The 13,425-nt window shown below is 43.7% G+C and overlaps 1 protein-coding gene across 1 annotated transcript; it reads left to right on the top strand.

The window, feature by feature from the left end:
- The first annotated feature begins 9,647 nt into the window (after positions 1–9,647).
- On the top strand, positions 9,648–11,366 carry LOC120663584 (cytochrome P450 94C1-like). Its single transcript, XM_039942448.1, has one exon. It carries the CDS (start codon positions 9,735–9,737, stop codon positions 11,235–11,237), a length of 1,503 nt encoding a protein of 500 aa, XP_039798382.1. The 5' UTR covers positions 9,648–9,734; the 3' UTR covers positions 11,238–11,366.
- The last annotated feature ends 2,059 nt before the right edge of the window (positions 11,367–13,425 follow it).

Raw genomic sequence — 13,425 nt, 5'->3', positions numbered from 1 at the left:
AGACTGGTGGGGAGTATGTTCCGGCCTCGGTTCAATCCAGTACTTAAGCTTACCGATTACCATATTCTCGGCATGTGGTTAGTACGTTCAAAAGCTTAACCACCACTACCACACACTGCGGCCTTATCTATTTTCACTAAACAGACGGGGTATCACAAGTACCATAGCCCCGCCCGTGAGCCTTATAGTTGCAGTATGTAGTGGACATTCAATTCCTATAATTCTCAGCGAGTGACAAGAAATCACTCGACTTCTACCGAACCATTAGCCTAGCCAACTAGCGACCTAAACCAACTAGTGTTCAAGCATAGGTACCTAGGATCATGCAACTAAGGTTTCAATCAACTCCTGTAAACGTAAATGTGCAGTATATAGAAATATAAGCAATAGCATAAATCTACAATAGATAGGACATGCTCCGGGGCTTGCCTTGCTAAGCAAAGTTAGCCTTGGGCTCTTCCGAACTTTGGTTCGGGTCTTCGGCGGCTTCAGTTAGATTAGCTTGGGCTTCACGCTGCTCACTCTTGGACTCCGGCACCAGATCGTACGTACCGTCGGTGAGAGTAGGCGTATCTATATGAAATGCGCATGCATGAGTTGTGTGACCGTAACAACTTTTATTTACTTCACTATAAAGCTGTAAAATATTTTCTTTACATCTCCTTGGGCAATCATTTATAGAGTATTATCTAGATTAACTATTTCTTATTAAGTAGTTGGGGGTTTTGTTATTTTTAGAAAAGTTATTTTCAAGTGCAAGCATGGAATATTTAAAACAGATGATGAGTATAGCTTCTGAAGATGAAATTTTTATGGAGAGTCAATTACTTAATTACAACTTTCCATAAAATTTTCAGCTATTTTCACTGAGCATGCTAATTATTAAAAATGCATTAAACAGCCACTGCTAGGATTAATATTCATTTATACAGAACAAATCCTACAAGTAAAGATATTAAACATTTTACTGAGCGCTCCTAAATTTATGGTAAGTCTACTGTAAAAATTTCAGATTTAAATAAGCATTACACAAGGCATGAAACATAGCACAATGTATAGCTGCATGGATCAAAACCAAATTCCACAGACTGTTATAGAAAGTTCCAGAGCCTAAACTCTTACCAGCATGATTATATACTCAAATTTAACCCCTAGAAAAATTATTAGAATTTTTCATGTGCAGGAACTATTTTTCATGATTTAACATATCTATCCTCACCAAAAATCCTTTGATCCAGTTGGATTTAACTAAAACTTCTCAAAAAATTTCTGTAGACTCTGGAAACTCAAATACAGGTACTGCAAAAATTGTAACCCATGAAACATGTCATAACCACTTGGATAAATAAAACTATCTATCCTAGGCATACACCAAGATTTAAATAAACTGATAGCTAGGCATGTCAACTGTCCACGAAACTTTTACACAAGACTATTCATCTAACATGTAACGTACTGACCAAAAATTACTAACAGCTCATGCTTGTAACTTGAGATCTAATAAAAGGTATATTTTCTTTGTATTTTAAATGAAGCAAAAACTATTGAGCAAATGAAAAAGTGCATGCATCAAAAGTTGTATATCTATTTGCAAAGATTCCATAACAGTTGAGTTTGCATTTTTCTGATTTTTCTACGATTTTTAAACGAATTTACAAGTTTGCTGTTTTTCCAAAACAAAAGAAAAAGGAAACAGAAACTTGCATCTAGGCCCCTGGAAAGATTTGGGGGCTCACACATAACCCCCTGGCCGGCGTTGGAACATAGGAGGAGGCGGCGGCGGCGTTTCCCGGCGAGGGAGCTCGCTGGAGGCGAGGGGAGGTGGGGGAAAGGCAAGAGGGAGGCGAGCTCTACTCGGAGGGGGTCTTGTCGAGGTCGGGGTGGCCGGGAGCGGGGTCGGCAGCGGAGCAGCAAGGCCGGCGGCGGTGGCGAGCTGCGGCGGCGGCGATCCGGTGCAGGAGGGAGGGCGACGACCTACCGGGGAGCCTCACTGGATCACGAGGAAGCTAGTTTGGGGGTTGATTTGAGTCGGGGAGGGGCGGAGCGGGGAGTTCCGCGGCGGGCGGCGGCCGGCGGCGGTTCTGTCCGCGACGGCGGCGCCCGACGGCGATGGGGATGGGCGAGGCCTGGCCGCAGAGCTTCACCGCGGCGAGGAGGTCCTGTTCCGGGGTTCAGTTGGGGCCGAGGGGCACCGGAGGTAGGGGCTCCACGGTGAGCTTGAGCAGCGGACGGCAATGTCGGGGCGACGGTGCCGTTCTGGCACTGGGGCGGCATGGCTCGGCTTGGTGAGGGAAGGGGAATAGAGTGGGAGGGTGGAACGCCCTTTGGCGAAGCGAATGGGGATGGGCGAGCTCGGCAGGAAGGGGGCGTAGGTAAAGGCCGGGCGGCACTGATGGCCGACCGCGCCGAGGGCGCGTCGTGTAGCCGTCGTCGGGGTGCGGCATTGAAGTCGGGGAGAGCGCAGTGAGTGTGTGCGCGGTTGCAGCGGGGCGGTCGCGGAGTCAACTGCGGGGAAGGGCGCTCGGTGGCGTGGCCGGGCGGCGAAGCAGCAATGGCGCCGCGGCGCGCAGAGGCGATGATGGCGAGCGAGTGCCATGGCGGGCGGCGGGCGCGCTCGAGTGGGGTAGTGATGGCAAGCTTAGCAAGGAGCAGCGCAAGCGGCAGCAAGGCAGCGAGCGCAGCGGCGCAGCGAGCCCGGTGCTCGAGTGGCTCTGCCGCGCGCGCGCAGGGAGGAGGAAAGGGGGAGAGAGAGAGAGGGGAGAGAGAAAGAGAGAAGTCAACGGTTTGACTTTAAATTTTCTCAAGATTTTCAATGGAAGCTCGAAAAAGTTTGAATACGAAAGTTGTTCAAAATTTAAAATCCTACAACTTTTGTTTCAGGTATTTTCCCAATTGAGGTTTCGTTTGAAAGTTACAAATTCAAATTTAATGCAAAAGAAATTACCCTATACCCATTGTTTTTCGAATTTTTCTCCAAATTTTGTGTGCTAACTTGAAAACTTTGAACATGAAAGTTGTTTGTTATATGAAACTCTGCAACTTTTGTTTTGGGCAAAAATTAATTTAAGCTATGGTTTGCACTTTGTATTTTCGGATCTTTTCAGCATTTTCTGAAATTAATTATGGGAGAAAAATGTAACGTGGATCGACTTATCATTTCATGTGCAAAAACTCACTTTCTTCCCATGGCTTCAACTAGACTTTGGTTTATTATGATTTTAGTGAGGTGCCTATGAAATTTCACAAGCGAACTTGCATCAGTTTAAAAACTATTTAAAGTTTTCGACCTATGCACCTATACACTTAGACACACATACATACACATCTATTTCAATGTTTCTGGGTTAAGGAGGCATGATTTGGTGCTAATGACCCTAGTTTATCTAATTAACACCTGGGGTGTCACATACATGGAGATGATGACAAACACTAGAGGTATGCTGGCATCTTCAACTGTCAATTAGGCTTATTCCCAATTAAATACCTTGGTGTGCCTGTTAATCCTAGCAGGTTACATGTGAAAAGACTGGATCCCTCTAGAAGAAAGGAACATGAAAAAGTTGTCCTCATGGAAAGGAAGTTTCTTATTCATGGCTGGGAGAACTACTTTAATCAATGCAAGCCTAACAAGCACCTTTATCTACCATATGTCTATGTATTTGCTTCCCAAAACAACTACTGAAAAACTTGACAAACAAAGAAGGAAATTCCTCTGGCAAGGCAGTGGTTTGAAAAGAAAGTATCATTTAGTCAAATGGGAAGTTGTGTGCAAAAGCAAGAAAAAAGGAGGTCTGGGTATCAAAGATATTAGGAAACTGAATATCAGTCTCCTATGTAAATGGTGGTGAAAGCTGGAAAACGAGGATGGTCTCTGACAAACAATAGTTAGATCAAAATACATGGGTGGAGCAAAAGTCATAGGAACAATCAAAAACAGGCTTGATGACTCTCCAGTGTGGTCAGATTTACTAAAAATCAGGCATGTCTACTTAGCTAATAGAAAAATTACAGTAAATAATGGTCTATCAACTTTCTTTTGGGAAGACTCATGGCTTAAGGATAAACCTCTCTGCACTCTTCACCCGACTTTGTATGATTTCTGCCTTGATAAATTTGTTTCAGTTCACCTGGTTCTCTCCAAAAATGCACAGCTACAATTCTCGAGATGGCTCTCTCCTATTCTCTTTGATTCATGGTTGAACATAGTCAATGAGGTCTATAGTTATTCTTTCAATAATACATGAGATAAAGTTGTCTGGAAATGCAACAAGCTTGAGTACTTCTCCACCAAATCCACCTATGATGCTCTTTCTTCTAATGAGTGTGGACAGGCATTTGTTCACATTTGGAAGGCCAAAATTCCTTATAGGATTAAGATCTTTATGTGGCTATTGGAAAATAATGCAGTCCTAACTAAGGATAATCTGCTGAGGAGAAATTGGGTGGGATCCCCTTCCTGTTATTTCTGTCAAAACAATGAATCCATTGACCATCTCTTTTTCATGTGTCCTGTGGCAAAGGTCATCTGGGGCATGGTTGGTCTCTGCATCGGAGCTACCAACATTCCAAATAATCTTTCGCAAGCTAAAATTTGGTTTGTACATTGGCTACCGGGAGGGGAGCAGATCTACACCTTCTGTATGGCAGCCATTTGTTGGGCTATCTGGAAGAAAAGAAATGAAGCTTGCTTTGATAATAAACAGCTGAGAAACCCAGCTGATATCGTATCTTATGCTTGTGCTTTAATGACATTTTGGGCAGGTTTGTATGGTGCAGAAATGCAAGGCAAGATCCTGGATGGTGTGAAGCTTCTTCTGTCATGTGCCAGCAGGATGATGACCAACCAGCAGCGCTTATCTCCACCACTTCTACTACCCCCTAAGCTTCCACGAGATAGTGATGTTGTTGAAGAATCGTCGGATGATGAAGCCTGATGATTGGCCTACGATGTTGGCTCTGTGGATTGATGGTTGCTCTACAGATGTTGGCTTTGTGGATCTATGTCTATTATTGCTCAGTACTTGTTCTCTCGGCTACGAGAATTCTCCATGGGAACCCTGGGGCTCTATCTGTTCTGTTAGCAGGTTTGGTAGGGGCTGAAGGTCAGCCTTAAACTGTTTCTGTTCCTGCGTCTTTTCTCTGTCTGCTCCTTTGTGTACTGTGATATTTCCATTTGGTAATGGAAATGGAGGATGCCTCCGCGTCAAAAAAAAATGTGTGTGACGCTGGGTGCGTGTACTCGGATGAGGTCCGATCCTATCCCAACAGGCGGTAGATAAATAGGTGTAGTGCCCGATATCAATTGCCTTTCTGTGTGCCACACAGAAGTGTGTGCTCGAAAGGACTTTGCGTTGGAGCATAGATTCATGTGGATTGATTCGTGGAACATACAGGAGGAAAATTGATAGTACTCCTACTGTGAGTGCCATCATTTGCTACAAAAGTTTGACCAAAAATTCCATATTGAATATGAGCAATAAATAGATAAGTTTAAAAATAGAAAAGTATAAAGAAATAGTCAATTTGTATGGCGATTAAGAAGAAAAATGGCTAACTAAATAGTATAAGACAAATACAAATAATAAATAACAAAATTTGAGATAAAAAGAAATTACAAGTTCATAAATATTTCATGTCAAATATGATTAATAAAGCTAAATCTAGAGTTATAATTAATAAAATTAGTAGTTAATATGTGTATGAATTTTGAAAAAAAAAGCTAAATAAAAGTAAGTTTCAAATATAATTAATCTATTTGTCCAAAATGTAGGTCGTTTTTATTTTTATGTGTTTAGTGATTTTGCTATGTATCTAGGCATACATTATATCTAGGTACATAGCAAATACTATGATTCTAAAAAGCTAAAACGACCTACATTTTAGAATGATGGAGTATACCAATAAGGGAGTGTTAAAATAATTCATCATGTTCAACAAGATTGTCGAGAATTCCCACATTAATCTAATTTAGAAAAGAGAAGAATTTACACCGTTGTAATTTATGAAGATCTAAAGATCTAACTAATTAGAAAATTTTAGAATTTAAAAAATAAGGAAAATCAGGATATATATATATATATATGACCATAATGTTCATGCTAGACCTGACCATGGGCCACCCGACTCGACTAACCCAATCTAACCAATGTATAGGTTGGGCTCGGGTCAAAATTTTCAACCTGCTACATTGGGCATGAGCCAAATATTTTGAGCCGAAGCTCCCGAAAAAATATGACCAAACCTAACCCAATCTGAAAATTACACATGAAAATAAGGTTGTACCCCGACTAACCCGACCCGACCTGACCATGTGCGGGTTGAGCTCGAGCCGACTAATCCTGTCTGGTGGTCGGGTCCAGCTCAGGCAGAAGGAAGAAAACAATGATTTTTTACCTGAGATAAAATTGATAAATTAAATATTTATCAACATAAATATTTAATACCTATACATAAACATAGCAACTTCAAAATTGATGATTGATATGAATACCTATACATGGAAAGCTGCAGGTACTACTCTAGGAGAGTGAACCAAAGATAAATAAAATGCTGAATACATCTATTTGGCAAACTAAAAAATATTGTTAAAAAATACTAGCTAGCGCGGGCCACCTTGCTAGTTTATTTATTAAAGGAACTGAATTTTTTTATTTATATAGAGCAACGCCGTCGGCCTACCACACTGCACGCACTTGACCATCATCCAACCAAACCCTCCACGGCTCAGCTGGTCTGCATCGCGCGCTGCATGCGCAACACGGCCCGACGACAAAAGCTGTGAAACCGCGGAATCCAGCTGTACCCCTGTACTGTCCATCGACGATCACCAAGGTGCATATTTAATATTTTGGCAGCACGAGCGGGGCTGCATGCCGACTTGCATTGATTACTGTACACTAGTAATTAACTGCGTAGGGATGTCAATTGGTGACTTTATGTGCCCCTTTAACCTTTTGCATTGAAATTTTGCTATGATATGGGTCATGAGAAAAATATAATTTTTTAAATAATTTTTGAATGAAAAGAGATACGGATAGTGTTGGATATTTTTGAATACGGATGTGGAATCAGATAGAGAAAACCAATAAAAATCGAATTCGGATGTATCCACTTTGCTACCATATTATCCGTATTGATCTTTAAGCGGATACAGATGTTGGATTATTTGAATATCTACTATCTGTTTCCCATCCTTAGAGTAGGTATAATGGTTGGCGGGGGCTGACAGGGAGCTGACATGGCGAGGAGAGAGAGAGTCGCGCGGGCGGCTCGCAAAACGCCAGCTGAGGCCGGCGGAGACGCGCTAGGCGTCCTGCCATTGGCTGAACAGCGAGATAGCAGTGAGGTCCACCATCATGCCGCGCGTGTCCCAGCCAATGGCCGGCGAAATCTATTAGACTTGCTCTTAGAAGAACCTAACAAGGTGAACTGCAACCTGTAATGGGTAAAATAAGAATGCCACCAACATGTAAGACAATTATTGCAAGGTAATTAATTAGTGCAACTGAATGCCCTTCCATACTTAAAGTTTTTCCTTCCTACCTCACCTCTCCATTTCAAGAGAAATTCAATTCGTATGTTTTCGATCCCTAAAGCTTCCAAATTCAATATTATGTCATAGAATTCTTATTCAAAAGTTTTAAATCTTAAAACTTAAATGACCTCCGATTCTAAAGTTTTTAGAACTCCAGATTATTTCATCTCAATAAATACAGGTGAGAGAAAAAAATTAAAATGGTGCCGAGTTTCTTCCCCACCGCCATTGGATGAAAGAGACACAAGGAGCTCAAATTATAGTACTAGTTGAATACCCCGCGCGTTGCTGCGGGATTTTAGAGAAAAATATTGAAGTTCAATGTGATGAAAAGATAGAGTTATGAAATTGCAGGTAATTTTAGCATTGAAGATATATGACATGGTTGTATATAAGAAATGCTTAAATACTGAAGTTGATGTATATATAAGAAGTTATAGTTGCTGAAACTGATAAAAGAGGAACAACAATAGTTACGATAAGGACTCTTTAATGTTGAAATGGAAACGTCTGCATTATTTTGTGAAGCAAGAGATTGGACTTTGCATCGACTCTCTTTGGATAAGTGAAGTTTTTGCAATTTTTTTAAAAAAATTAAGTTGGGCAACACAGTTGTGTAAAATGTTCATAATTGGAAAGAATATATTTTGTTTAATAGTTTCATTGGACAAATGTAGATATTTGAATTGGTTATGGATTCTCCACCATCGTGATCCACATTACTTTAGTATAATAGGATGTTAGGAACGGGTGTGATAAAAATAAATGAGGAATCTTAGCACATACATTATTTTTTTGACATTTTATTGCTAATTTTGTCATATGACAATAATAAAATCAAGTAAAAAAGATAAAACTCTTAGTGGGTTGTGAAAGGCCAGGATATGAGGTTTCATTCAGATCCAATGGTGGAAATAAAATGATGATGTGGCTTTACCACATGTGAGAGAAATAGCTATTAATGATTCTTAGTGGGTTGCACTTATATAAGATATATAGATATAGAAATAAGATCAACAATTATAATTATCCATCTCATGCCCTTTTCGTCTATTAAATATTCTAATACATACTCTAAAATATATATTTTTATTATTTAGTTACAATAGATTTCATTTTGTGCACCTCCATATGTATACAATATATGTTTAGTTGAACTATTTGTTTGTGAATTGGTGTTCTTATCTCTTCCATCATATATGAATATATGGTGACATATATCATTAGTAGTATTTTTATGTAAATAATAATATAAATAATATATTAATAATGATAGAATAGTAATTTTAGAATTTTATATTGGTGCACTTTAATATATTGTTGTTATTATATAATTTAGATTCAAATTTATGAGTAATTTAACTTGTAATAATAATGACATAATTGAATATTTTATATGCAAATTTAGGGGGGTATTTGTATTATTTTTATAATGACATAGGTGGGTAATTTACATAAAGATTAGGGGTTACTTTAGATTGTTTATAATGGCAGATGTGGGTAATTTAGATGTTTAGGGGGTTACTTTAGTCTATTTTCATAATGACAGAGATGAGTAATTTATTAGGAAAGATAATCCGATGGTTATTATAATTAGAGTTGTTAGATTGATGGCTGGATGTTTCTGATTTTTGTGAGAATTTATAGGATTTCTCTATTTTTTCAAAGTGTCCATCTAGGATCCTAGATGGCTTCACGTGAAGGCTCCAAAGGAGCCTCCAAATAGTAATAGTAAGATTTCAACCAAAGACCATACTACGTCCAAATTGTTAATCGCCTACTGGCACATGTTTGATACAGTAGAACATCTCAATTACCCCTTACTCCCTTTTTTGCGACATCAATTTCCAAAGGCATGGCCTTGGAAATGACAACCACCTTTCTCTCGTTATAGGGGGAAAAAAAACTAAAAACATAACCTTTGCATTCCTGTCATCAACTGTTGTACAACGAAGGGGACATGAGCTGTGTCTGCCTGCACGAAAAAATATATAAAAGGCATAAAGGTTTAACGAAACGTGTGTTAAGCCAAAACGCACGTTCGCCATGTGCTGAATTCCGGACCACACGCGTTATATATAGACAAAGCCTCCTGGGTCTTCTGCCGCACAAACTCACATTTTCCTCTCCTTCTCTCTCGCGCTCCGACCTTCTCCAGCAGGCCTATTCCACTAGCTAATTCTAGCTAGGAACAGGAGCCATGGGCTTGCCATGGGCAGCGCAGTGCGCGGGCATGGTCTTCTCAGCCTTGTCCCTCTGCCTGGTTGCGCTGGCCCTGGTGCTCCTGCTCGTGCGCCGGTGGCCGTGGTGCAGCTGCCATGTCTGCCGGGCGTACCTGACGGGGTCCTGGGCGAGGGACTTCACCAACCTCGGCGACTGGTACGCGCACCTGCTCCGGGAGTCCCCCACCGGCACCGTCCACGTCCATGTCCTCGGCTGCACCATCACCGCCAACCCGGCCAACGTCGAGTACATGCTCAAGACCAACTTCGACAACTTCCCCAAGGGCAAGACCTTCGCCGCGCTCCTCGGGGACCTCCTCGGCGGCGGCATCTTCAACGTCGACGGCGACGCCTGGCGCCACCAGCGCAAGATGGCCAGCCTCGAGCTCGGCAGCGTCGCCGTGCGCTCCTACGCCTACAAGATCATCGCCCAGGAGGTGGAGGCCCGCCTCATGCCGCTCCTCGCCGACGCCGCCGACAGGGGCGCCGTCGTCGACCTGCAGGACGTGTTCCGGCGCTTCGCCTTCGACACCATCTGCAAGATCTCCTTCGGCCTCGACCCGGGCTGCCTCGAGCGGGAAATGCCCATGTCCAAGCTCGCCGACGCCTTCGACACGGCGACGCGGCTCTGCGCCATGCGCGGCGCCGCGGCGTCGCCCCTGCTGTGGAGGATGAAGCGCCTGCTCAACATCGGGTCCGAGCGGGAGCTCAAGAAGGCCATCAGGCTCGTCGACGAGCTCGCGGCCGCGATGATCCGGCAGCGCCGGAAGCTGGGCGTCGCCAACAGCCACGACCTCCTGTCCCGGTTCATGGCCTCCGCCGGCGACGCCCACGCCGTGGACGACAAGTACCTCCGCGACATCGTGGTCAGCTTCCTCCTCGCCGGGCGCGACACGGTGTCCTCCGCGCTCACCACGCTCTTCATGCTCCTGTCCAAGAACCCGGAGGTGGCGGCCGCCATGCGCGCCGAGGCCGGGGACGGCTCGGCGCCGGTCACCTACGAGCACCTCAAGGGCCTGCACTACACCCACGCGGTGCTGTACGAGAACATGCGCCTGTTCCCGCCGGTGCAGTTCGACTCCAAGTTCTGCGCCGGCCCCGACGTGCTCCCGGACGGCACCTACGTCTCCAGCGGGGCGCGCGTGATGTACCACCCCTACGCCATGGGCCGCATGCCGAGCATCTGGGGAGCCGACCATGGCGACTTCCGCCCGGACCGGTGGCTCACTGGACCCGGCGGGTCCTTCGTGCCGGAGAGCCTGTACAGGTACCCCGTGTTCCAGGCGGGCCTCCGCGTGTGCCTCGGCAAGGAGCTCGCGGTCACCGAGATGAAGGCGATGGGCGTGGCGGTGGTGAGGGCGTTCGACGTCGAGGTGGTCGGGGAGAGTGGCAGCGGCGCCTGCGCGCCAAAGTTCGCGTCGGGGCTCACCGCGTCCATCAGCGGCGGGCTCCCAGTCAGGATTAGGAGAGTTAGAAATTAGAGATTCAAGGTTTCAGAGAAAAGAGGTTAGATAGAGTTGTTTCACAAAAACGGCTATGAAATGTACATAGACTAATTAACGAAGGGAATGAATAGCTAGTTGAATCGAAAGTTCCATTCAGAAGTTCCATCCATGATCCATTCGACATGGGCTTTGTCCCTTTTCTGATGCTGCAATAGAAAGCTAACTGTGAATCCGTACTGTTACCACCACTGTTTGAGGAGCCCACTTGCCTGTTAGCCAACAGTTCTTTTCATCTTCGGGGGTGGGGTGTGGGGGAGGGGGTTATACTGTCTCCAATGGTACCCTCTAAAATCCACCCCCTAAAAGAAATATTCTTCTCCTTCTAAACAGATTCCGCACTCCATATCAAAATCCTCTCTAACAATACACTCTATACCACACCCCCTATACCCCACCATCCAATATTTTATATTTCCCTCTTCAACTAACTCCAACTACCTATTCCCCTCTAATTACCTCTCCCCCCTCAAAACTAAAATAACTTGTTATTAATCAAAATCTGGACAGGAATACCAATGATAGTCTAGAGTGTATAATATATTTTTTGAAAAATAATTAATTAAGATAAGAATCAAATTTATAATTATTTATTTTATTAATTACACGCAGACCACCCTGCGCCGTCTCCCCGACCCGCCGCCATCGGCAGCTCGCGCCCTCCACGGTTCGCCGGCTCCTGCTCCCCCTCTGCTTGGGCCCCACGGGCGGTTGGAGTGCGTCCGTATGCCCCCCCCCCCCAACTGTGGAGGGTCCTGCCATCGCCCTCCATTTTGGGGGGCCTTTTACAGTGCTCCATTGGAGCGGTTGGTGGAGGAGATGACCCCTAAAGGATGATGCCGGGCGTGATACCGGCCGCCGTTGTGGATGGTCTTAGTTCCCAAAAAAATTTCTACAGTACCCATCACATCTAATCTTCGGACGCATACATGAAGCATTAAATGTAGTTGAAAAAAATAACTAATTACACAGTTTAACTGATTAGAACAAGACAAATCTTTTAAACCTAATTAATCTATGATTGGATATTAATTACCAAATAACAACGAAATGTGCTACAGTACCCAAATTCAAAAAAAAATTCACCAACTAAACACCTTGCACATGGACCTTGCATATTCCCATCCGTGATTCAGTTCCCATTTTCTTTCTGGGCATCTGTTTCAGATTTCTTTCTGGGCATCTGCTTAGCAGTAGCAGATTCAGGGTTTCAGACCATCCTGAATTCCTGACGAGAAATTAATGCGATAGACAGAAATGGCAGACTGATCGTGTAACCAAGGAAACTGTACGTATACAGCAGCAAAATGGTCCCTGTGTTCATTCAATTCACGGCCTCTGCTAATTTCATTGCCAGCAGATCCAACGGAGGATCCCCATCCCCACATCATTTTCAGTTTGCACGCTAAAAGCAACTGCGGACCTGCAGTGATTGCTGTCGACTGCCTCTTTCTGTATATCGATACAGATCTATCTTCAGAGCACTGACAAGTGATTGCCTGTAGAAGGAAGCGCAGACGGTATTTGCCCCGTGCTGGCAAATACCGTGCTCGTGCTGGCAGTTGAAGAGTCTCCGTTTCTGGTGTCCTTTTTCTCTCCAGCGTCATTTGCCGGTGTCCTCTTAATCGTCTCAACTCTTTTCCAACTTCCATATTTCAAGCAATATCATTGTCAACTTCAATGTTTCTCTCCAGGCTTCAAATATCCTATATCATTTTGTTCATATTTTGATGGTTAGTTCAATCAATGTCACTGAGCCTGCATCACTTTTTTTACAACGAATCATCTACGCACACCTAATACCTCGATCATTGATTGTTTACTTTGTTCCGACACAATTAGTCATTGATGGGATTTGGGAAACGCAACTGATTCAGCATGTAAAAAAATATCAGCTTACCACAGATCCTAGTTGGTGCCCAGTCAGACAGCTTGCTTTGCAACGTGCGCAATGAAATCACCATCATATTGCCAGAATGGCTTGAACTAGAGGAGATATTTTGGGGCCACATTGTAGACCAAAAATCCACAAGAAAACAACCAACTGTTACAAAAGGTGCCCAACGAAAACGACACACATGGCCATGGCATGTGCAATTTCTATAGCATTGCATTGATTAGTTTGCTGAATCTTCTCACAGTTTTTTGTCCAGTCAATTGAGGAAAA

Source organism: Panicum virgatum, chromosome 3N, assembly GCF_016808335.1.
Source record: "Panicum virgatum strain AP13 chromosome 3N, P.virgatum_v5, whole genome shotgun sequence".
NCBI lineage: Eukaryota > Viridiplantae > Streptophyta > Magnoliopsida > Poales > Poaceae > Panicum > Panicum virgatum.
This window is presented reverse-complemented; position numbering and strand designations above follow the sequence as displayed.